This window comes from Mobula birostris, chromosome 4 (genome assembly GCF_030028105.1).
Source record: "Mobula birostris isolate sMobBir1 chromosome 4, sMobBir1.hap1, whole genome shotgun sequence".
NCBI lineage: Eukaryota > Metazoa > Chordata > Chondrichthyes > Myliobatiformes > Myliobatidae > Mobula > Mobula birostris.
Window position 1 is genome coordinate 17928432 of NC_092373.1, and position 26366 is coordinate 17954797.

The window sequence follows — 26366 nt, forward strand, 5'->3', positions numbered from 1 at the left end:
GCTAAAAAGTCAAGTTGCAGTTTCAAAAGGAGCACTAATCGGCATGCTGCATGAAAAATCTGCTACTGATGAGAGTGACACAGGATCGTGTAGACTTGAGACTTAAAATGTGAAAACTAGTAATAGACAAGCAATAAAAATTACACCAGAAGTGAATTGAAAATGAATTAAAATGAAATTGGACACTGGTTCAGCTGCTCCAGTCATTCCACAGAATAAGTTTGAACAGCATTTCAGATACTTAACTAAATCCTGCAGACATTCAACTAAGAGCTTATACTGGAGAAAAAGTAACTCCTGTGGGAATGACATTCAACAACCAACAAGTCACATTGGGCTAGTATATGGTAATAAAATAGGAGGACCAGCATTGTGGGGTCGTGATTGGCTGAGATAACTACAACTTGGTTGGTGATCCAGCCACAATTTGCATGTCACATTCCCTGCAACGAAGCCAGCTGAAAGCACATTAAGAAAGGTACAGGTTGGTGCCACAACTGTCTCTGTACTGAATACCTTGAACCATGGCCCAACAGAGGGCAAACAGATGTTGGTGCCAAACTCTGTACTTCTGTGGATATTGGACCAAGGAAGGACCATACTGCTCATAGGAATAGGGAAACTGACAAAAGCAGTAGTTTGACTACAACACTTTTGATAGGCAACATCTAAGAAAGCATGTGGTGTGTTAATCAGGCTGTCACTAGTGAAACGTGGCTTTGTTTTAAACTGGAAAAGAGTTCAAGAAACTTCAGGGAAGTTACAAGCATTTGAGTTTTGTGAGTATTAAGAACCAGAATCCATTCTATGTGCATAAAGGTTATTGCATGAACTTCAAGTGGGAGATAAAAACCTTCTTGTAAAAACAGATGCAAAGATCAAAGCCCAGCTGGATGAATGGAAGGCCAAAAAGAAAGGGGAAAATAGAGATAAAAAAACAGAGGATTTGTCAGATGATTTTGTGGGTGAGGAAACCAAGTGGAAAGATCAGATTGCACAGAGAGCAAGAGAAGGATTAATAAGCGAATACTCCAGCAAACTAAATGCACCTTCCCAAGATCAAGATGCACAAACCAGAAATAAACAAAAGGAGAAGAAGGGTGTCCAGAGCTGTCAGAACCTCTTACTGGCAGCTTACCCACTCCCCCCCTCCACCGATCAAGGTCACAGGAAGCCATGGAAACAGGTGGTGGATGGTCGTATGAGCCACTGGTGTATATCATAAGACCTGGTTATGCAACCGTTGACGCCAAGCAGTCAATCTGTGAAAAGTATGTATAATGGCTGGTGCCATCCTTCTTATAAAGACACTGACCAGCCGAAGCAATGGCAAACCACTTCTGTAGAAAGATTTGCCAAGAACAATCATGGTCAATGGAAAGACCCACATCATACAACATGGCACATAATGAAAGGAAAGCGTGGATCACTGAGGTTGATGTGAGTCATTTGAGAGCTAGTACAGCCTCAATGGGCCCAATGGTCTTATATAAAATATAAGAATATGATATGAAAATTCATCTTCTACATTAATCTCAAATATGTGGTCCAACTCCTTACTGCAATCTGTAAAGCAGCATTTTTCTAGTTGTTTTTTTACAATTTAGTTCCACTTTCCAGTGCCAGCTGTAAGATCGGGGGTTCAATTCCTGCCACTATCTGTAAGGAGTTTGAACATGCTCCCAGTGACTGACTGGGTTTCCTCCAACATTCCAAACACGTACAGTTAGGATTAGTAAGTTGCAGGCATGCGATGTTGGCGCCAGAAATGTGGGACGCTTGCGGGCTGATCCCAGCACATCCCTGGACCATGCTGTTCGCTGGCACAAAGCGACGCATTCCACTGTATGTTTCAATGTAAATAAAGCCCGTCTTTTTCTTTATCTATTTGCTTTACTCTCTCATGAGAACTGTATTTTGCAAATGACTGCAAATTCAGCATAATTATCCTATGCAGACACGAGGAAGTCTGCAGATTCTCCAAGAGAACCATCATTTCAACTTGGCGAAACAACCCTGGAAAACGTGGACCACTTTCCCTATCTTGAAAGTCACCTCTCCTCAAATGTCGACCTTAATGATGAGATCCAACATCATCTTAAATGTGCTGGAACAGCTTTTGGATGTCTCCGAACAAGAGTCTTTTATGATCGTGACATCTGAACAGACACCAAAATGTTAGTGTACAAAACAGTGGTGATCCCAATGCTCCTGTATGCAACAGAAACCTGGACAACATACCAACGACATCTGAAGGCACTTGAAAAGTTCCATCAACGCTGTCTTCGAAACATCTTAAATATCAGCTAGGAAGATAGAAGAACCAACGTCAGTGTGCTAAATGAAACAAAAACAACAAGCATTAAAGCCTACATCATCAAGAACCAACTAAGATGCAGCGGTCATGTTGTTCGGATGAAAGACGAACGTCTGCCAAAACAAATCTTCTACTCCCAGCTTAAAAAAGGCAAACGTAAAAGAGGCGGACAACAGAAGAGATTCAAAGAGGTCTTAAAAGCCAATATGAAAAAATGTAACATCGACATCAACAATTGGGAAACCAATGCCAAGGACAGGAAGCTCTGGCAAGCCATCATCCGAGAAGGAACAGCAACTTTCGAAGCCAACAGATGTGCAGAATTAGAAGAAAAGAGAAGAAAATGGAAAGAGAGGCAGCAACAACCAAAGCCCAATCTGCCATCTGGAACTACCTGTCCTGAATGCGGAAGAAGCTAAGATTGGACTCATAAGCCACTTGAGAGCCCATAAGTAGATCAACAGAACGAAGACCAACATCCTCGACCTCGAGGGATAGCCACGACGACGACGAAGCCTTTTATCCTTATCCCATGACCTGCAGTTCTAGTCTCACTCAACATTAGAGGAAAAAGCCTGCTTGCATTTACCCTATCTATATCCCTTCTAATTTTGTTTACCTCGATCAAATCTCACCTCATTCTTCAATGCTCCAGGGAAAAAGTCGTTTCTGTAGGTAGGTGACCAAAAGTGCACACAATACTCCAAACTAGGCCTCAACGATGTCCTATACAATTTCAACATATCACCCCAACTCCTTTACTCAGTACTTCGACCTATGAAGGCCAATGTGCCGAAAACTTCCTTTGCCACCCCATCTACCTATGATACCACATTGAAAGAATTATGGATCTGTATTCCCAAATTCCTTTTATCAGACTTACAGGTTTTTGATGCCATTCATTACAATATAGGAATAGGTTAGAACTATATGTCCTGGAGCATATAGAGAAGGAGAGAAGATCTTATAGATATATACAAAATTATGACGAGTATAGATGGTGTCCCCAAACTTTTAAGGTTGAAGCAAGGAACACCAGCTAGGCCTCGGTAAGGTGGAAATTGAATGAACAGGCCAGTACCGACGCAGCAGCAACTGAGCCACACTTGACCTATTACACATTTCGAAATGGCTGCTTGTGGTCACTCACCAATTGCACTGAGCATCAATTCTTCATTAAGGGCAAATTTCTAGCTTATAACTGACCAGACCCAGGCATGCTCTCATGCCCTGGGTTGACCACAACTGTGCCACTGAAGCTGATGGCTAAAAAAATGTCCGTTGGAGAAGGAGTGAAACAAGGCAATTACTTAAATGATGTTGATGTTTTAAGCATCAACTTCAATCGCCATATAAGGTACTGTGCAAAAAGCACATGTAACCAGCTAGGGTGGCTAAGACTTCTGCACAGTACTGTACATTTACATGTATTAGCAACTTACTGTGGTGTGTTGGTCAGGGACATGGCTTGCAACAAATCATCAAATATAAAGAATAAAGAAATATATATAAATATTTAGAGGTTAAAGGACAGCTATAGAACAAAATATGAAAATATAAATACCAACATATATTTACAATGTCAATGTTATAAAAAATGGTTTAATGTCCATAGTGTAGTACAGAGACAGGAGTATTAGACAGAGGTGGGTGGGGTAGCTAACTAGAATGGTTGATCAGATTAATTGCCGGGGAAGAAACATTTAAGATAGTGTTAAGTTTCTAATAGTCTCATAACGCTTTCCAGAGGGATACATTTGTACTTTTCTAAAAGTTTAATGTCAAATCTCTCTCCAATACCAGTGCAAAGTGATGTTTTATTTTAACTCTGATATTGGTGTACATGGGTGGTGGGGTGGAGATATGTCTCTACGACAGGAAGTGTAAGGTGCTTCTTCCTTCCAACTAGCCTGTAGGTCACCTTGGGCAAGGTGTAACACCTGCTTAGCCCCCAGTCTGGGTCATGTGGAGCCATGGGCAGGTGGTGGATGGTCGTCTGAGCAACTGCTGCTTATCACAAGTCCTGGTTATGCAACCACTGACGGCAGGCAGACAAGCTTGGATGAGTATTGATAGTGGCTGGGGTCATCAGTCTTGTAAAGACACTGCCCAGAAGAAGGCAATAGAACATTATTTCTGTTGAAAAATTTGCCAAGAACAATCGTGGTCATGGGTAGACCATGATCGCCCCGTCATACGACACAGCACATAATGAACGAGTGACTGATTTCTAGCTAAAGTGCATTTCTGGAAATAGCACAACAATAATGTAACATTCCATTAACAGGTCCAACTGATAATGTGTCAAATGAAAAGCAAGCATAGGCGTTGAAAACCACAGTCCATAATAAGCAGAAACTATTGCAGATCAAAGAACACCTATGGAGAGGACAGGATAGTATAAATGTTTGAGATCAGAGCATGTGTCTGAACAAATGCTGAGAGTTCACTTTGTTTACTGATCTTGTTAACAGAGTGGCCACTTTAATAGGTACAGGAGTGGAACCCAGTGTGGTCATCTGTTGCTGTAACCCAACCACTTCAAGGTTCAACGTGCTATGCATTCAGAAAAGCTCTTCCACAGTGTTGTAAATAGATATTTGAGTTACTGTTGTCTTCCTGTCAGCTTGAACCAGTCTGGCCATTCTCCTCTGACCTCTCTCATTAACAAAGTGTTTCTGCTTACAGAACCGCCGCATATGGGGTTCTTTTTTATGTTTTTCACACCATTCTCTGTAAACTGAAGAGAATGTTGTGCAAGTTATTGGAAATATTTAAAGGATGTTGATTAGTGTGAAGGGTGCCAAAGATTACAGGAAGAAGGCAGGACAATGGGACAAAGAGGGAAAATAAATAAGCCATGATCAAATGGTTGCACAGACTCAATGGGTCGACTGGCCTAATTCTGTCCTGATGTCTTATGATCATACATCCAACATGGACAAGGAAAGCCTCATTTGATTATCACCTCCCATCGACCCTCAGCTTGGTAATCAGTGCTCCTCTCTGTTGAAACTTAAAGGCAGCAAGGGCCCAGAATGTAATCTGGCTGGGGGGGGGGGGGGGGGATGGAGGTGGGAACCTGGTCCCCACCTCGGATTGAGCTGACGAAGCTCTTAAGGCTTCAGCTACTTGACTGGAGGGAGAGAACCAACACGGAGCCATTACAGAGGCTACTTTGCTGGCAGCTGAAAATAATATAGTCTCATGCCCAATATCTGACCTTTCAAACCCGGAAACCAGTGGAGTCTAAATGATGCACTTTAAAGTTAATTTAATGAATTCATAGTCCTATAAACATTAAACAGACCTGACAGAGTCGGCACAACATACCATCCGGAAGGTCAGTAAGGATTGTAAATGACAGCTGCTCACAGACAATCAATCGGATGATTGCTTAGCCCACTGCGTTACTCTCCATACACACATGATTGTGCAGCTCAAACACCATCTATAAATTTGCCAACAGCACAACTATTGCTGGCAGAATTTCAGATGGCAATGAGGTGGCACGCAGGAGTGAGACAGATCAGCTGGTTGAGTGGTGTCGCAGAAACAATCGCGCAATTGATGTCAGTCAGACCAAGACCATCGGTTGTGGGAACACCAGAAGTAGAATGAGTCTAGTTATTCCCTTTTGTTCAAGAGACTGATGGCTGAGGGGTAGTGGCTGTTCTTGAACCTGGTGGTGCAAGTCCTGAGGTACTGTACTTTCTATTTGACGGCAGCAGCAAGAAAAGAGCCTGAACTGGGTAGTGATGTTGGATGCTGCTTTCTGACGGCAACGTTTCATGTCAGAATGGGAATGGGAAGTTGAAAGGAATTGGGTGACCACCAGGAAATCCCACCTGTTGTAGCAGATGAAGTGAACGTGCCCAACGAAGTGGTCCCTCCAACCGGTGTCAGGTCTCACCAATGTAGAGAAGGCCGTATTGGGAAGCACCAGATCCAGTAGATGAACCTGACAGATGCGCAGGTGAAGTGTTGTTTGAACTGAATGGGGCCTGAATGTGTCAAGAGCGCAGCCAGAGAGTGGGCACAGCCCTCATAAATGAACCTGCAAGACATCATTATCTAAGTTGCTGCACTAAACTGCAATGCATTGGACAAGTACTGCTGCAAACAATCCTGTGCTGGCCACACTGAATTGTCTGCAAAATTCCACAGATTTGCAACTGTGTGCCTGTTAATGGCTGCCGGGGGATTCCAGAGGATCCTCAGCCTCAATAAGAACAAGACCCAGAAAGTGAGAGAGAGGTTGAAGCACCTGCTACCATCTTCAAACAACCATAAACATTCAGTCCCTACATATCCTACACACAAAAGCTGCAGTGTGTTTTATCTACAAAAAGTACAGTAGTTCTAGAGAACACAGAACATAACCACACTGTACTGGCCTTTAACTCATGATGTTGTGCCAAACCTTTAACCAACTCCAAGATATGGGACCTTCTCTTCCACACAGCCTTCCAGAGTTCTATCATCTATGTACCTATCTAAGACTCTCTGAAATTTGCCTAATTTATTTGCCTCTACTCCCACCTCTGGCAGGGTGTTCTATGCAGTTACCACTCTGTGCAGAAAATGTACTTCCCCCATACTTCCGTCCAATCACCTTAAAAATAAAGTTGTCGTGCAACTTGACAGTGTGGTTAAGGAAGCAGATGGTGTTGGCTTTCATTACTGTGGAACTGAGTTCAAGAGTTGTGAGGTAATGTCGCAGCTCTAACCAATCTTTCGTGGAAATTACCAGGATAGTTGATGAAGGTAAGGCAGTGGATGTTGTCTACATGGACTTTAGTAAGGCCTTTGTCAAGGTCCCACATGGGAGGTTGATCAAGAAGGCTGAGTCACTTAGCATTCAGGATGAGACAGTAAATTGAATTAGACACTGACTTTGTGGGAGATGCTAAAGAGTGATAACAGATGGTTGCTTCTCTATTTCTAGGCCTGTGACTTGTGGTGTACTGAAGGGACTGGTGCTTGGTCCGCTATGTTGATAATGTAGTTAACTGGATCAGCAAATTTGCGTGTGACACCAAGACTGGGGGTGTAGTGGACAGCAGGTTAGACTGTCAAACCTTGCACTGGGATCTGGAGCAGCTGGAAAAATGGGCTGACAAATGGCAAGTGGAATTTAATGCAGACAAGTGTGAGGTTTTGCATTTTGGGGGAGACAAGCCAAAGTAGGACTTACACAGTGAATGGTAGGGCACTGAGGAGTGTGGTAAAACAGAGGGATCTGGGAATATAGATCCATAATTTTATGAATGTGGTGTCACAGGTGGATAGATAGGTGGTAAAGGAAGATTTTGGCACATTGGCCTTCATAAATGAAAGTACTGGGTACAGGTGTTGGGAAATTATGAGTACAGACCTGGGAGGACACCCAGGTGAAATCAGGGAGAATTAATATTTATTTTTATTTATTTAGAGACACAGCACGAAACAGGCCTGTCCATCACCACCAGTAACCCACCTATCTAATACCAGACTAATCACATGACAATTTACTTTTTTTTGGCGGTGTGTATGTGTCTGCGTCCGTGCGTGTACAATGTTGGCGGGACAGTGTCTTTTTCATGCCTTCACAAGGTGCAGAGCGAGAGAGAGACTGTGTGGCGCGCCACTCCTCACGCAGACATTTCACAGTATTTACACCTTTATTTTACGAGGTCAAGTTGCAATCTCAACACTCAACCCGGCACAGATGGAAAGCGTACTCAGACCGGCCCCGACTGGATTCAAACCCTGGAACCTTCATTCCAGAGTCCAGCACTGATGTCATTGCGCCACCAGCTGGCCCTACAGGACAATTTACAATAACCTACTAACCAGTACGTCTTGGACTGTAGGAGGAAACCCAAGTGGATCACTGGAAGAACATAAGTTCAAAGGTACAATTTAATGTCAGAGAAATGTATATACATCCTGAAATGTTTTTTCTTCACAACCATCCACAAAAACAGAGGAGTGCCCCAAAGAATGAATGACTGTTAAATGTTAGAACCCCAAAGTCCCCCACTGCTCTTCTCCCTCCCGCGCGTAAGTGGCAGCAAGCAACAATTCCCCCTCAAACCACTGGCAAAAAAAAGCATTGGCACCTGCCACCGAGCACACAAGCGTGAGCAAAGCAATAGCAAAGACACAGACTTGCAGTTACCCACTGCACTTCACCTGGTATTCGACATACTGCAGGTTCTCTCCCTCTCTAATAAGGGAGAAAGAGGTGTCTCCATTTTCCCAGCAAAGAGAGAGACATAACAAACAACTCACTGGTTTACGATGTTAAAGGTCCGTTACGTCACTTCTTTCGAGCTCTGTGCTTGAAGATTGCAAAGATCCCGGGTCTTCAGGCACACAGCCGTAGATATTTCGACTCCTCTGATGACACAGGGGTCACCAGTCGTGACACTGACCCTCGATCTGCCTGTCTCCAGGGCCCCGAGATCCTAGGCTTCTGAATCCAAGCCGGACTCTTAGGCCGAGCCTTTTGTGTACCAAACAACGGCCAGTTATGGAACCCCGAAAGCGGGTCCCATTCCCTCAAAGAACTGTAGTACACGTAGACAACATCCACTGCTTTGCCTTCATCAACTATCCTGGTAATTTCCACAAAAAACAAAGTCCTTACAGACAGCACCAGAATTGAAGTTCGAACTCCGGGAAGCCCCGAGCTGGATTAGTGTCATGCCAACAGCTACTCTTCAGCGGCACTCCATGTGGACTTAGTATAGACATCTAGGTCACTGGAACTACAAGGTATCAGCGCTATTACCTGGGACACTGTTTCATCACCATTATGTACTGTAAGATATGACATAGGCCACCATGACCATGATTGCTCTTGGCAATTTTTTCTACAGAAGTGGTTTGCCGTTGCCTTCTTCTGAGCACTGTCTTTACAAGACATGTGACCCTAGCCATTATCAATACTCTTCAGTGGCGTCAGTGGTCTCATAACCAGGACTTGTGAGATGCACAAGCTGCTCATACGGCCATCCACCACATTGCTTCGTGTAACTCTCACCGGAGGTGTTGGGGAACTGAGCAAGTATTACCTCTTGCCTAAGGGTGACCTGCAGGCTACCAGAGGGAAAGAGCACCTTACTTCTCCTTTGGTAGAGATATATCTCCACCCCACCACTGTTTGACTCCTTTTAAGCCTGCCTCACATTTCTTCTTGGGTAGTGTATGCCAAATCACCACAACGTTGACCTGAAACAGTAGCTCAGCTTAACTCTCTACAGATGCTGCTGCGTCTTCCTAACATCATCTGTTTTGTTTCTGATTTTTGGCATCTTCTGGCTTTACTTTCTGTTTTTGAATTACTGGTGAGCACACACACTCAACCCCAGTGTACACTGGATGGCAGAATTTTATTGCGTTATGCACTAAAGTCAGGAAATAACTAACTTCCTTAAAATCTTCACAACAGCTTCAGGTTAACTAAATTGCTACATAGTATCTGCTCAATAACTTCTCTGAAGGAGAACAGGCACCTGATAGTTTACATGTATCCATTAGTTTCAGGCTGAATTGCACAGGCTGGAATTTACACTGTTGGAAAGAAAACTTTGGAAAGGATATCTCGATCTAAGGACTAAAGTAAGTGATGATTTTCAACTGTTTTTATGTTAAAAATTTAAATAAATGGGATATTATAAGAGGGAAAGTTAAAATCTTTACGACTTGCTGTCTCATGTGTGACACAAAGTATAGGGTCCGACCATCAGGCCCTTTACGGAGATGCCACTGACAGATACAAATTTGCAATTAGTCATCTGGAAGCATGCATTAGTAGGCTTGAAAAACAGAAGCCGAAGAAGCCCTTATAACTTGGTAGATATAAAACAGGAACAAAAAATACAGAATTCAGCAGATTTGGTGGAACAAATTTAAAATGCATAAAGGCATTCATTGTTTAGGATATTGGGCTTCCCGATTCACGAAGTTGTATAAGATGTTGGTGAGGCTGAATTTGGAGTATTGTGTGCAGTTTTGATCATCTACCTACAGGGAAGATGTAAGTAAGGTTGAAAGAATACAGGGAAAATTTACAAGGACTTTTCTGGGTCTGGAGGACGTGAGTTATAAGGAAAGATTGAATAGGTTAGGACTTTATTCCTTGGAACATAGAAGATTGAGAAGGGATTTGATAGAGGTATACAAAATTAAGACAGGTTTAGATAGGGTAAGTGCAAGTAGGCTTTTTCCACTGAGGTTGAGTGGGACTACAACCAGAGGTCATGGGTTAAAGGTGAAAGGTGAAAAGTTTAAAGAAAACATGACGGGAAACTTCTTTACTCAGAGGGTTGTGAGAGTGTGGAACGAGCTGCGAGCACAAGTGGTGCATGTGAGCTTGAGTTCAATGTTTAGGGAAAGTTTGGATAGGTACATGGATGGGTAGGGGTATACAGCTATTGTTCCAGTGCAGGTTGATGGAGTAGGCAATTTAAGTGGTTCAGCACAGACTAGATGGACCAAAAGGCCTATTTCTATGCTGTACTACTCTATGGCTCAAGCTGTTGTAGACATGAGGACAACAGATTCAGTGTTTAGTCCATGCAGAATTGCTTGCCTACACATTCTCTGTAACTGTTGTTGAATCAAATGTGAGAAGAATAAAACAAAGAAAACAAAGAAAGGAAATTTCCAGAATAGAGAAGCTATGAGAAAAAATCATCACTTGGATCTTAAAGACTGTTTCAGTGTAAAGGTTTGTAACAGAGTTGCAGTGAGTTCGGAGCTAGGATGGGGAGAAAAAGGGAGAAGTGAACAACATCACTACTGCTGAGGGTCAGGAAACCAGTAGACACCATCCTGCAAGTAGAGGGGAGAAAAAGATGGTCCATTTCTGGGAACTATGTGGACTGGTGGAACATTGTGGAGATGAATTTTGATTAGGTTCCATCGGTCAAGGTTTTTGGATAATTAGGATCTTTTCTGGGGGAGGTATGACCTGTTCAAAAGTGACAGGTTGCACCTGAACCCGAGGGAGACCAATATTTTCATGGGCAGGTTTGCTAGAGCTGATGGGGAGGGTTTAAACTAACTTGGCAGGGGGTGGGAACCGGAGTGAAGGGACTCAAGATAGGACGGCTGGTAAACAAGCAAAGATAGTGTGCAGTCAGATTGTCAGGAAGGGCAAGCAGGTGATGGACCTGGTTGCAGCCAACAGGCTGAGTATCAAATCATTAGGGATACAGAAACAGAAAGGACAGCAAATACAGTACTCAAGGTGTTGTATCTAAATGTGCGTAGTAATACAAGTAAGGTGGATGATCTTGTTGCACTATCACAGATTGCTAGGTATGGTGTTCTGGCCATCACTGAATAGTGGCTGAAGGATGGTTGTAGTTGGGAGCTGAACGTCCAGGGTTACACGTTATATCGGAGGGATAGGAAGGTAGGCAGAGGGGGGTGATGTGGCTCTACTGGTAAAGAATGGCATCAAATTAGTAGAAAGTTGTGACATAGGATCAGAAGACATTGAATCCTTGTGGGTTGAGTTAAGAAACTGCAAGGGTAAAAGGATGTTGATGGCAATTACATACCAAAAGCCTCCCAGAAGTGACTGGGACGTGGACCACAGGTTACAACAGGAAATAGAAAAGGCGAGTCAAAAGGGCAATGTTATGGCAGTCATGGGAGATTTTAACACGCAGGTCGATTGGGAAAATCAGGTTGGTAATGGATCTCAAGTTGATCATGACGAGGTAAGCAAAACTTTTCAAGGACTTTGTACCTCTTTATACCATTCTGATTTTCCTCATGATCCCAACATCATGCATGACTTTTTAAGGAAATTGAACTTTCCGAAATTATCACCCGAAGAATGGTTAACATTAGAAACTCCTATTACGGATGAAGAAATAACAGCTGTTATTTCCTCAATGAATTCCGGCCGAGCACCTGGTCCAGATAGTTTTACAGTGGAATTTTTAAAGTTTTTTTCCTCTATTCTCTCTCCTTGATTGTCTAGAATATTTAAATCAGATTAGGAAAATTACCACAATCGTTTTATGGAGCTTCTATTTCTTTAATTCTTAAAAAGAATAAAGATCCTACTGATTGTGCATCATACAGACCGATATCTCTTTTGAATGTAGATTCAAAAATTTTTTCTAAAATATTAGAAACTAGGTTAGAAAAGGTACTACCTCAAATTATCTCTGTGGACCAAACAGGATTTATTAAAAATCATTATTCAGCTTATAATATTAGGAGGTTAATGAATATTGTTTATACCCCTTCATTCCAGAATGTATTATTTCATTAGATGCTGAGAAAGCTTTTGACAGAGTTGAATAGCCATATTTATTAGTGTGTTGGAGAAATTTAATTTTAGTCTGATATTTATATCTTGGATTAAATTGATATATCACACCCCTGTAGCTTCGGTTTGTACTAACAATCAAAGATCTCCCTTTTTTCATTTATCTCGGGGTACTAGGCAGGGATGCGCTCTTAGTCCATTATTATTTGATATTGCCCTTCAACCTTTAGCAATTGCTATCCGAGACTCACCTAACATTTTTGGTATTGCCCATGGAAATGAAATACATAAGTTATCATCATATGCAGATGATTTGTTATTACATATCTCTAATCCTGGGAAATCTATTCCCGTTATTTTATCTTTGCTGGCTCAGTTTAGTAATTTTTCTGGTTATAAATCGAACCTTAATAAGAGTGAACTATTTCTCCTAAATATGCAGGTTCCTATTTATGGATGTTTACCATTTAAATTGGTTACTGACTCTTTTACATATTTAGGGGTTAAAATTACAAAAAAGCCTAAAGATTTATTCAAGGCTAATTTTTACCTTTAATTGATCAGATTAAACTTTTGTTTACTAAATGGTCACCAATGTCTCTGTCATTGATCGGTCAGATCAATGCTGTCAAGATGATTATTTTGCCTAATTTTTTATATGTATTTCAAGTGGTGCCAATTTTCATCCCAAAATCCTTTTTTTATAATGTTGATTCCAAAATTTCCTCATATATATGGCAGAACAAAAATCCTAGGTTAGGTAAAAGATATTTACAGAAATCAAAAAAGGAGGGGGGTTTAGCTTTGCCAAATTTTAGATTTTACTATTGGGCAATTAACATTCGATATTTAAAATTTTGGTTATGGGACTTGGACGTAACTAAGTCCACATTGGGTAAATCTTGAATGTAATTCTTTACAAGGGTTTTCATTGGGTTCTATTTTAGGGACTTTGCTTCCCTTTACTCTTTCTAAATTGTGTAAACAAATCGATAACCCAATAGTTAAACATACTTTATGTATATGGTTTCAATTTTGAAAATTTTTTGGGTTGAATCAATTTATTTTAGCAAGTCCTATTGTATCCAATTTCTTTTTTCAACCCTCTACTATAGATCAAGCATATCTGGCTTGGAAAATTAACGGTATAGTATGATTTTGTGATCTATTTTTGGATAATTGTTTCATGTCCTTTGAACAATTATCTAATAAATATAATTTGCCTAGATCTCATTTTTTTAGATATCTAGAGGTTAGACAATTTTAAAATACTGTTTCTCCTACCTTTCCAAACTTATATTCAATGGGTATTTTGGAAAAAAATTTAGATTTAAATCCTTTTCAGAAAGGTGTAATAGCAATTATTTATAATACAATTATGAAATAATGTCCAGACACATCTAATAAAGTTAAGACTGATTGGGAAAGGGAACTTAAGATTATTGTTTTAATTCATCCTCTATATGTGCTAAACATGCGTTGAAACAGTTTAAAGTAGTGCATAGGGCTCATATGTCTAAGGATAAACTATCTCATTATTATTCTCATATAAATCCTATATGCCATAGATGTCAGTCCGAGATAGCTTCTTTAACTCATATGTTTTGGTCATATTGGAAAGATATTTTTGATACTATTTCAACAGTTTTCAGTATTGATTTACAACCTCACCCTTTTACTGCAATTTTTGGGTTACCAATGACAGAATCAAGTCACTTAACCTCTTCAGCTTGTCAGATGATAGCATTTCTTACATTAATGGCTAGAAGATCCATTTTGCTGAACTGGAAAGAGATTAATCCTCCCATCACATTTTATTGGTTCTCTCAAACTATGTTGTGTTTCAACTTGAAAGAAATTAGAAGTGTTGCTTATGATCCCTCTATTAAATTCGAAAAGACTTGGAGGCCATATACTCAACATTTACATATGATGTAATTTGACCTTTTCCAAAGTTATTCTATCTCTTTGTAATGTATGTTGAGAGGAACTGAGTCATCGACACTAATGGTTCCTTTTTTTTTTATGATGTTACAAAACAGCCCATGTCTTTTTTTTCTTAGTTTAGTTGATTAACACTATTTAGGTTAGTTGTTTTTGGAGGGTATATTTTTTTCCCCTTTTTCATGATTTTTTCTTAGATTTTTTTTGTTTTATATCGTTCATCTGTATTCTGTATGACTGGAAGATGTAACACTCATGTGTCAACTGAGCTTATATTTAACTATGTTAACAACAACAATGTATTCCCAATAATGCTGTATCAATATTATGCTATGTTTATTATTCTGAAACTAATAAAAAGATTGAAAAAGAAACGTAATGGATCTCAAGAGAATACGTATGTTGAATGCCTAAGAGAGAGTTTTTACAACAGTTTGTTGTTGAGCCTACTAGGGGATCAGCTATACTGAATTGGGTGTTATGTAATGAACCCCAGGCGATTACGGAGCTTAGGGTAAAAAAACACTTCAGAACATGACTGTGTTCAACTTGAAATTTGACAGGGAAAAGTAAAGTCTGATGTAGTAGTATTTCAGTGGAGTAAAGGAAATTACAGCGGTATGAGAGAGGAGTTGACCAAAGTAAATTGGAAGGAGCTGCTGGCAGGGATGTCAGCAGAGCAGCAACGGAGTGCATTTCTGAGAAAAATAAGGAAGATGCAGGACATATGTATTCCAAAAAAGAAGAAATACTCAAATCGTAAAATAGTACTACCGTGGCTGCCTAGGGAAGTCAAAGCTATTGTAAAAGCAAAAGAAAGGGCATATAACAAAGCAATAATTAGTGGGAAGATAGAGGACTGGGAAGTTTTTAAAAAACTATAGAGAGTAACTAAAAAAATCATTAGAAGGGAAAAGATGAAATATGAAAGCAAGGTAGCAAGTAATATAAAACTGGATAGTAAAAGTTTTTTAACAGTATGCTAAAAATAAAAGAGAAATGAGAGTGGATATAGGATTGCTAGAAAATGAGGCAGGAGAAAAAAAAACAGGGGACAAGGAGATGGCTGATGAACTAAATCAGTCTTCACCGTGGAAGATATTAGCAGTATGCCTGATGTTGAAGGCTGTGACAGAAGAGAAGTGAGTGCAGTTACCACTACAAGAGAGAAGGTGCTCAAAAAGCTGAAAGACCTACGGGTACTTAAGTTACCCAGACCAGATGAACTGCACCCTAGTGTTCTGAAAGAGGTAGTGGGAGAGATTGTGGAGGCATTAGTAATGAGCTTTTAAAAATCATTGGACTTTGGCATGGTGCCAGAGGACTGGGAAATTGCAAATGTCACTCCACTCTTTAAGAAAGGAGGAAGGCAGCAGAAAGAAAAGTACAGGCCAGTTAGCCCAACTCAGTGGTTGGGAAGTCAATTGCTAAGGATGAGGTTATGGAGTACTTGGTGACACAGGACAAGATAGGACAAAGTTAGCATGGTTTCTTTACGGGAAAATCTTGCCTAGCGAACCTGTTGGAATTCTTTGAGGACATTTCAAGTAGGATAGATAAAGGGGATGCAGTGGATGTTGTTCGTTTGGACTTACAGAAGGCCTTTGACAAGGTGCCACACATGAGGCTGCTTACCAAGTTAAGAGCCCATGGTATTATAGGGAAGTTACTGGCATGGTTTGAGCATTGGCTGATTAGTAGGAGGCAGCAAGTGAAAATACAAGGATCCTTTTCTGGTTGGCTGCCAGTGACTAGTGGTGTTCTGTAGGGGTCAGTGTTGGGACCACTTCTTTTTATGCTGTATAACAATGATTTAGATGATGGAATAGATGGCTTTGTGGCCATGTTTGCAGATGATACGAAGACTGGTGGAGGAGTAGGTAATGCTGAGGAAAGTGGCAGGATGCAGAAGGACTTCGATTAGGAGAATGGGCAAGAAAATGGCAAATGAAATACAATGTTGGAAAAAGCATGGGCATGCACTTTGGGAGTAGAAATAAATGCGTGGACTATTTTCTGAAAGGGAATAAAATCCAGGAATCTGAGGTAGAGAGGAACTTGGGAGTCCTTGTGCAGAACATCCTGAAGGTTAACTTCCAGGTTGAGTTGGTGGTTGTTAGCATTCAATTCAATCAGTCTGGAATACAAGAGCAAGGATGTGATGCTGAGGCTTTATAAGGCACTGGTGAGGCATCACCTTGAGTATTGTGAACAGCTTTGGGCCCCTCATATGCGGAACATTTGATGGCTGTGGTCTGTACTTGCTGCAATTCAGAAGGATGGGGGGGGGGGATCTCATTGAAACCTTTCGAATGCTGAAAGGCTTATAGATGTGGAAAGGATGATTCCCATGATGGGAGAGTCTAGGACAAGAGGGCACAGCCGCAGGATAGAAGGGCATCCTTTCAAAACAGAGATGTGGTAAAATTTCTTTAACCAAAGGGTGATGAATTTGTGGAATTTGTTGCCGCACGCAGCTGTGGAGTGCAGGTCGCTGGGTGTATTTAAGGCAGAGATTGATAGGCTCTTAACTGGACATGGCATGAAAGGTTACAGGGAGAAGGCCGGGAAATGGGGTTGAGGAGGAAATTTGAAAAAAGGATCAGTCATGATTGAATGATGGAACAGATTCGATGGGCCAGACGGCCTAATTCTGCTCCTATGTCTTATAGTCAATATTGAGAGGCTGTTGCATCATTTATGCAAAGCCATCATTGGCAACAAAGGTGAATCATTCCACTTATTTACATCCCAGCATGCAATGTTCCTAATGAAAACGCTAGAAACATTCGGTTTGGCAGGCAGCAGCTGTGGAAAGTTAATCAGCATCAAGTAGTTGGAACTGGGAAAGAGTGAAACCTAGTCTGAGCAGGTACGAAGGTAGATAGGATTCAGAGTTGGGGGGCGTTTGTCTGTGACCAGCGGTGCTCCACAGGGATTGCTATGGTGATCTCTGTTGCTTGCGAAATAGATAGCTGGACAAAAACATACGTGGACTGATCACTTCATTTGTAGAAGTCACATATATTGGCAGAGTTGTGGTGAGTGAGGAAGGGTAGAGACCAGTTGGAAATCTGAGCAGAGAAACGGCATGGCATTTAATCTGGCCAGCTGTGAGGTGTGGGAATTTGAGAGGTCCAATGTAAGAGTAAAGTACTTTGTAAGTGGCAGCTCCCTTGGGAAACCAGATATATAGAGCAGGGGTTGCAACCTGGAGCTCCCAGATCCCTTGTTTACTGGTAGTGGTCCATGGCATAAAAAGGTTGGGAACCCCTAATATATAGGATCTTTGGGAGGAAATCCAAAACTCCTAGAAGGGGGGAACACAGAAAACAGGCAGATCCTCGATCCATGCCAGTATACTTCCTGCAAAGCCACAGGATTTTATCATTTTAAGCAGCCTCATGTGTGGCACCTCATCAAATGTCTTTGAAAATCCAAGTAAATCACATCCACTGCCTTTCTTTTGTCTATCCTGCTTGTTACTTCCTCAGAGAACTCTAACAGATTTGTCAGGCAAGATGTCCCTTTACACAAACCATGCTGACTTTGACTTCCTTTATCACTAATCTCCAAGTACCTGAAAACCTCATCCTTAATTATAGTCTCCAACACTTTTCCAGCCACTGAGGTTAGGCTAACTGGCTTATAGTTTCCTTTCTATTGCCTTCCTCCCTTCTTAAAAAGTGGAGTGACATTTGCAATTTTCCAGTCCTCCGGGACCATGCCAGAATCAAGTGATACTTGAAAGATCATGACCAATGCATCTGTTATCTCTCAGCAATCTCTTTCAGGACTCTGGGATGTAGTCCATCTGATCCAGGTAAGTTACTCATCTTAAAGGCTTTTGAGTTTGCCCAGCACTTTTTCCTTTGTAATAGCAATGGCACTCACTCCTGGCACTCACCGACCTCTGGCACACTGCGAGTGTCTTCTGAAGACAGACGCAAAGTACATATTAAGGTCATTCGCCATTTCTTTCTCCCCTATTACTACCTCACCAGCATCATTTTCCAGTGGTCCAATATCAACTCTCAACTTCATTTTGCTCTTTGTATAATTGAAAAAACTTTCAGTATCCCAACTTGTATTATTGGCTACTTTGTTCTTATAGTTCATCTTTTCCCTTCTTATAGCTTTTTAGTTGTGTTTTGTTGGATTTTAAAAGCTTCCCAATCATCCAACTTCCCACTCACTTTTGCTACATTATATGCCCTTTAATTGGCTTTTATTCAGTCCTTAGCATCCTTTGTCAGCCACAGTTGCTTAGCCCTGCCATTCGAGAACTACTTCCTCTGTGGGACATATCTATCCTGCGCCTTGTGACTATTCCCAGAGACTTCAGCTACCTCTGCTCTGTTGCAATCCCCGCCAGTTGACTCCACCAATCCACCTCGGAAAGCTACTCTCTCATGTCTCTGTAACTCCCTTTATTCCATTGCAATACAAATACATGTGACTTAGGCTTCTCCCTCTCAAATTGCAGAATGAACTCAATCATCTTATGATCACTGTTTCCTAAAGGTTCCTTTGCATTAAGCTCCCTAATAAGATCTGGGTTATTACACAACACCCAATCTAAGATACCCCTTCCCCTGATAGGCTCAACACAAGCTGCTCTAAATAGCCATCTTGTAAGCATTCAGCAAATTCCCTCCCTTGCAATCTGCCACCAACCTGATTTTCCCAATGCCCTTGCATATTGAAGTATCCCATTACAATTCTGACATTACCCTTATTACGTGCCTTTTCCAGCTCCCTTTGCAACTCAACTCAACATCTTGGCTATTATTTGGAGGCCTATATATGATTCCCATAATACTTTTTTTTACCCTTACAGTTTCTTTACTCCACCCACAAATATTCAACATTCTCTGACCCGATGCCACCTCTTTCTAAAGATTTAATTCCACCTCTTACCAACGGAGACACACCACACCTATGCCTTGGGGAAAACATAGAAACATTAAAAAACGACAGCACAATAAAGGCCCTTTGGCCCACAAAGCTGTGCTGAACATGTCCCCACCTTAGAACTACCTAGGCTTACCCATAGCCCTCTATTTTTTTAAACTCCATGTATCCATCCAGGGGTGTCTTAAAAGACCCTATTATTTCCGTCTCCACCACCGCTGCCGGCAGCCCATTCCACACACTCACAGCTCTCTGCATAAAGAACTTACCCCAACATCTCCTCTGTACCTACATCCAAGCACCTTAAAACTATGTCCTCTCATGCTTACCATTTCAGCCCTGGGAAAAGGCCTCTGACTATCCACATGATCAATGCCTCTCATCCTCTTGTACACCTCTCATCCTCCGTCGCTCCAAGGAGAAAAGGCCGAGTTCACTCAACCTATTCTCATAAGGCATGCTCCCCATTCCAGGCAACATTCTTGTAAATCTCCTCTGCACCCTTTCTGTGGTTTCCACATCCTTCCTGCAGTGAGGTGACCAGAACAGAGCACAGTACTCCAAGTGGGGTCTGACCAGGGTCCTATATAGCTGCAACATTACATCTTGGCTCTTAAACTCAATCCCATGATTGATGGAGGCCAATACACCATATGCCTTCTTAACCACAGAGTCAACCTGCGTAGCAGATTTGAGTGTCCTATGGACTCGAACCCCAAGATCCCTTTGATCCTCCAAACTGCCAAGAGTCTTCCCATTAATGCTATTTTCTGCCATCATAATTGACCTACCAAAATGAACCACCTCATATTTATCTGGGTTGAACTCCATCTGCCATTTCTCAGCCCACTTCTGCATCCTATCAATGTCCCGCTGCAATCTCTGACACCCCTCCACACTATCCTAAACACCTCCAACCTTTGTGTCATCAGCAAATTTACTAACCCATCCATCCACTTCCTCATCCAGGTCATTTATAAAAATCATGAAGAGTAGAGGTCCCAGAACAGATCCCTGAGGCACACCACTGGTCACCGGCCTCCATGCAGAATATGACCCATCTACAACCACCCTTCGCCTTCTGTGGGCAAAGCAGTTCTGGGTCCACAGGGCAATGTCCCCTTGGATCCCATGCCTCCTTACTTTCTCAATAAGCCTTGCATGGGGTATCTTATCAAATGCCTTGCTGAAATCCATATACACTGCATCCACTGCTCTTCCTTTATCAATGTGTTTAGTCACATCTTCAGAAAATTCAATCAGGCTTGTAAGGCATGACCTGCTTTTAACAAAGCCATGCTGACTATTCCTAATCATATTATGCCTCTCCAAATCTTCATATATCCTGCCTCTCAGGATCTTCTCCATCAACTTACCAACCACTGAAGTAAGACACACTGGTCTATAATTTCCTGGGCTATCCTTACTCCCTTTCTTGAAAAAGGGAACAACGTCTGCAACCCTCCAATCTTCCGAAACATCTCTCGTCCTCACTGATGATGCAAAGATCATCGCCAGAGGCTCAGCAATGTCCGCTCTCACTTCCCACAGTAGCTTGGGGTACATCCCGTCCGGTCCCGGTGACATATCCAACTTAATGCTTTCCAAAAGCTACAGCACATCCTCTTCTTTAATATCTACATACCCAAGCTTTTCAGTCCACTGCAAGTCATTCTTATAATCTCCAAGATCCACTTCCGTAGTGAATAATGAAGCAGAGTACTCATTAAGTACTTCTGCCATCTCCTCCAGTTCCATACACACTTTTTCAGTGTCATCAATTGATTGGTCCTATTCTCTCACGTCTTATCCCCTTGCTCTTCACATGCTTAAAGAATGCCTTGGGGTTTTCCTTAATCCTGTCCACTAAGACCTTCTTATGGCCCCTTCTGGTTCTTCTAATTTCATACTTAAGCTCTTTCCTGCTAGCCTTATAATCTTCTAGGTCTCTATCAACCATGCTGACTACGACCTATTTTATCACGTGCCTCTAAGTCCCTTAAAACCACATCTTTAACAAACAACTCCAAAGTCTTCCGAAACATTGAGGTCAGACTAACTTATCTATCATTTACTTTTTTCTGCCTCTCTCTCTCTCTTCTTGAAGAGTGGCATACCATTTGCAATTTTCCAGTCTTCCAGAACCATTTCTTGAAAGATCAAGGATTCAGGGGAGAAGGAAGGAGATTGGGACTGAGAGGGAAAATGGATCAGTCATGATGAAATGGCAGAGCTGGCTCAATGGGCCAAATGGCCTCACTCTGCTCCAGTATCTTATGGTCTTTAGGTGACAGATAGAAGCTTTGAAGGAGTTTCACAAACAATTATCTTAACATACAGAGTACTGAATGCCTGGAATGCACTAACAGGGAACACACAGGATGCAGATATGGCAACATTGTTTAACAAGCACTTAGTAAGATATATGAACAGGCATATACTTAGGATTACTGACTATGCTCTGCCAGATGGGAGTGTTTTCAATTGGCAATGTGATTGGCACAGATTTCAGCACGGAAGGGTCTGTCTCTGCTGTGCTGTTCTGTTTTTCAACGTCCAAATCTAAACTAAGAAAAGAAATCCTGGAAGTACTGAACAGGTCAAGCCACATAAGATGGGATGAATGTGGATCAAATGGAAATGGCTGATCAAAGGCCAGTGTAGAATCTCAGAACCAGAACCAGAATCAGATTTAATATCACTGGCATGTGTCCTCAAATTTGTTAACTTTGCGGCAACAGTTCAATACAATAGATAATGTTGAAATTTAGAAAAGAAACTGTGAATTACACTATATATAAATAAAATAGTTAAATGAAATAAGAAATGCAAAAATAGGAAAATGAAAGTTGTGAGTTAGTATTCATGGCATCAATATCCATTCAGAAATTGGATGGCAGAGGGGAAGAAGCCATTCCTGAATCATTGAGTGTGTGTCTACAGGCTTCTGTACCTTTGTCCTTAAGGTAGCAATGAAAACAAGGCATGAGACCACACCTGGAGTATTCTGTGCAGTTTTGGTCCCCTAATCTGAGGAAAGACATCCTTGCCATAGAGGGAGTACAAAGAAGGTTCACCAGATTGATTCCTGGGATGGCAGGACTTTCATATGAAGAAAGACTGGATGAACTGGGCTTGTACTCGTTGGAATTTAGAAGATTGAGGGAGGATCTGATTGAAACGTATAAGATCCTAAAGGGATTGGACAGGCTAGATGCAGGAAGATTGTTCCCGATGTTGGGGAAGTCCAAAACGAGGGGCCACAGTTTGAGGATAGAGGGGAAGCCTTTTAGGACCGAGATTAGGAAAAACTTCTTCACACAGAGAGTGGTGAATCTGTGGAATTCTCTGCCACAGGAAGCAGTTGAGGCCAGTTCATTGGCTATATTTAAGAGGGAGTTAGATATGGCCCTTGTGGCTACGGGGGTCAGGGGGTATGGAGGGAAGGCTGGGGCGGGGTTCTGAGTTGGATGATCAGCCATGATCATAATAAATGGCGGTGCAGGCTCGAAGGGCCGAATGGCCTACTCCTGCACCTATTTTCTATGTTTCTATGTTTCTATGACCTGGGTGATGGGGGTCCTTAACGATGGATGCCGGCCTTCTGAGTCATCACTCATTGATGATGTCCTGGATACTACGAGGGCCACTGCTTATGATGGAGTTGTGGGGCAAAGAGCCAGTTTCGTTGTTGTAAACCTCGATGACTCCTCCATTCACTAGGATATTATAAAGTTTGGATGGAATTGATCCATTTCCTCCATCTTCATTCCCTTTTTCTTTCACTGATTCAGAAATGAACATCACAGGCTCGTCAACAAATCTGAGCTGCCGCGATTTACGTAACCCCACTGTGACCGAAGTGCCCATTCCTCTCTTATACTCCATGGCCTTCATCGGAGGATTCCTGCTGAACATATTGGCTGCCTGGATCTTCTGCTATGTTCCAAATAAGTCCAGCTTTGTGATTTACCTCAAGAACACTGTGGCAGCTGACCTGCTGATGGTAGTTACACTTCCATTTAAAATCCTCTCTGATACATCGTTTGGGACCTGGCAGTTGAAAGCCATTGTGTGTCGTTACACAGCTGTTGTGTTCTACAGCAGCATGTATGTCGGTATAATATTCCTTGGCCTGATCAGCCTCGACCGGTACTTGAAGATTGTTCGGCCTCAAAAAAATCTCTTCATGCAGAAAGTAACAGTTGCCAAGGTGATCAGTGTGAGCTGCTGGGTTTTTATAATGAGCTTTGCTCTGCCAAATATAATTTTGACCAATAAGGCCCCCACACCTGAAACTGCAGGTGCCTGCATGAAGTTGAAAAGTGATTTTGGGAAAACTTGGCACGAGGTTGTAATTATCAGATGCCAAGTTATTTTTTGGGCTGTTTTTCTCCTTCTCACTCTGTGTTATTTAGCCATCTTAAAGAAATTATATTGGTCCAAACAGAAATTTCAGAGGGACTCTGTCACTGTGGTTAAGAAAGCAAACCGTAACATTTTCAGTATCCTGGCTGTCTTCTTCATCTGCTTTGTGCCGTACCAATTTATCAGGATCCCGTACGACAAGTACCGATTGGCCAATGAAAACTGTGTAACAAGTAACAATCTGTACTATGCAAAGGAGTTCACACTGCTCCTGTGTGCATTCAACATTTGCCTCGATCCAGTCATCTACTTCCTCCTGTGCAAGGCCTTCACCAGACAGCTGTGCAGAAAGTTGAGAGCGGGGAGAAGTCGGAAAATCAAAATCAGTGAAGGGAGGAACAGGCCGCAGTCAAGCAACACCTCCATTCAAACCACTGGTTGCAGTAAAGTGTTAGCTGAACAGATCAATTCCAATACTGCCCAGCTCACCTTCGACACAAAGGAACCTATGGAGATGAACCTACCACAGGACTCATCAGAAGTTTGAATGCTACACTTCTCAGGATGAACACCAATATCATGAAATTTCTGTCACTTCCTCAAATGCACATTTGGAGAATTTTTCCTCCAAAATTCCTCTGGCAATAACTCATCATTTCTTTCCTGTATTAATTCCTCCCATATTTCAAATAATGATGGAGAAAGGTACAAGTCAGTAGATCACCATCTATCGTTAAATAAACAATACCATTTGTTGGCACCAAAATGTACTCCTGTTTGCCATTGAGAGGAAAGTGCCCCCCAGCAACTTCACCAACAGGTCTTTACAACAGAAAGCAAAGTGATTTGATAATTTTACACATCATTAATCCAATGTCAGATACCACCAAAAGGTCAGAATGAAAAGGAACAAGGAATTTGGTCCATTAGAAACTTTTTCATAATTCACTGATCAGATCTTGGCCTGACCTGAACTTCCAAGTGGTGATACAATATGGAATCTGGACTTTCTGGCTGACTGCTCCTTGCCAAACAAGATTTCCATCTCACCTAGTCCCATTTGCCAGTGCTTGGCTCATATGAAAATCTTTCCAATCCACATATCTGTCTAAGTACCTACTAAATGTCATTGATGTACCTGACTCATTCTATATAACAACCATGCTCTGGGTGAAAAAATTGCCCTCATGTTCTTATTAACTGTCGGCCCTCTCAACTTAATCTATGCTGTCCAGCCCTTGCTTCAATAACCCTGAGAAAAGCATTGTATGCATTGATCCTAATAATGTCCCTCATCTCAATAGGATCACTCCTCCTTCACCTGCAGTATTGAAAAAACCTTTCTGGATAACTAAATACCCTCGCGTCTCAGCAACATCCTCGTAATTACCTTCTACACACTTTCTCGCCTCAAAGCCATCTTTCCATTAAAACAGAGTGGCACGGTAGCGTAGTGGTTAGTATAACAACACGACATTGCCTGTGACCTGGTTTCCATTCCTGTTGCTGTCTGTAAGGAGTTTGTACGTTCTCCCTGTGACTGTGTGGGTTTCCTCATCATGCTCAGAGTCCATCCAAAGATGTACAGGTTAGCGAGTTAATTGGACACATTGGTGTAATTGAGTAGTGTGGGCTTATAATCCAGAAGAGTCTGTACTGTGCTCTATCTCTAAAGAAAAATGAACACAATACTTCAAACATGGCATCACTGGTCTTTTACGTCAGTTTCAAAGTTGAAAAAGTTCAAAGCAAATTTATTATTAAAGTACATATATGTCTCCATATGCTACCGTGAGATTCATTGTCTTGTGGGCATTCACAGTAGATACAAAGAAACACAGCAGAATCAATGAAAAAGACACACACAGCAAAGATGGTCAAATGGCCAATGTGCAAAAGACAACAAACTGCAAATACAAAGAAGAAAAAAAACATAATAATAAATAAATAAACAATGAATATTGAGAAAATGAGTTGAAGAATCCTTGAAAATGAGGCCACAGGTGGTGGGAACAAGTGATGGGGCAAGTGAAGTTGAGTGAAGTTATCCCCTCTGGTGTAAGACCCTGATGGTTGAGGGGTAATAACCGTTCCTCAATCTAGTGCTGAGAGTTCTGAGGCTCCTTTACTGACTTCCTTATGGCAGTAATAAGAAGAGAGCAAGTCCTGCTCCTTGTAGATGTACTCAAACCTGGATCTATTGAATCCTCTCTTTTCAGTCCAGTAATTTATTAAATGATCCAAGATAACGCTTTTGTCTGACTGGGGAAGTTAAGAAATTAAGAGACTTTGATACGTGAACTTCAGTGATTCTGAGGTGGAGTTGCAGAGGGCATGGCACACGCTTCAGCACAATATGAGCTCATTTAGCTTGAAGAGCATGAAGGAAATCATGACTCTGATGTTTCAGTGCAAAACAGAGGGAGAAGACTCAAGATGGACAAGCCCAACAATACTAGATACACGTGCAGAAGGAGAAGAAGTTTGCAAATTTTGATACAACTGCATTAAGGTTGGAAGATTGCATGAAGTCTTTGATATTCA

At 41.6% G+C, this 26366-nt stretch overlaps 3 protein-coding genes and 1 pseudogene across 8 annotated transcripts in view; 3 read left to right on the forward strand and 1 right to left on the reverse strand.

The window, feature by feature from the left end:
- LOC140196181 (mediator of RNA polymerase II transcription subunit 12-like protein) overlaps positions 1–26366 on the reverse strand; it is a 720072-nt gene that overhangs the window by 286073 nt on the left and 407633 nt on the right. The window lies entirely within an intron of this gene.
- LOC140196185 (P2Y purinoceptor 14-like) overlaps positions 1–26366 on the forward strand; it is a 66146-nt gene that overhangs the window by 19737 nt on the left and 20043 nt on the right. The window contains exon 1 of one of the 3 annotated variants that reach the window (XM_072254959.1): positions 9845–9925. The exons of 1 other annotated variant lie outside the window; for it this stretch is intronic. The gene's annotated coding sequence lies outside the window, so the exon portion shown is untranslated. Of the gene's footprint in view, positions 1–9844; positions 9926–23401; positions 23461–26366 lie in introns of those variants that run through there. One more of the 3 variants, XM_072254962.1, reaches the window with a different exon arrangement.
- Positions 9845–26109, forward strand: LOC140196186 (P2Y purinoceptor 14-like). Its single transcript, XM_072254963.1, has 2 exons — positions 9845–9925; positions 23249–26109. The coding sequence occupies exon 2, from the start codon at positions 23251–23253 to the stop codon at positions 24367–24369; it is 1119 nt and encodes a 372-aa protein (XP_072111064.1). The 5' UTR covers positions 9845–9925; positions 23249–23250; the 3' UTR covers positions 24370–26109.
- The window catches only part of LOC140196184 (P2Y purinoceptor 14-like), a 44673-nt pseudogene continuing 28168 nt past the window's right edge, over positions 9862–26366 (forward strand).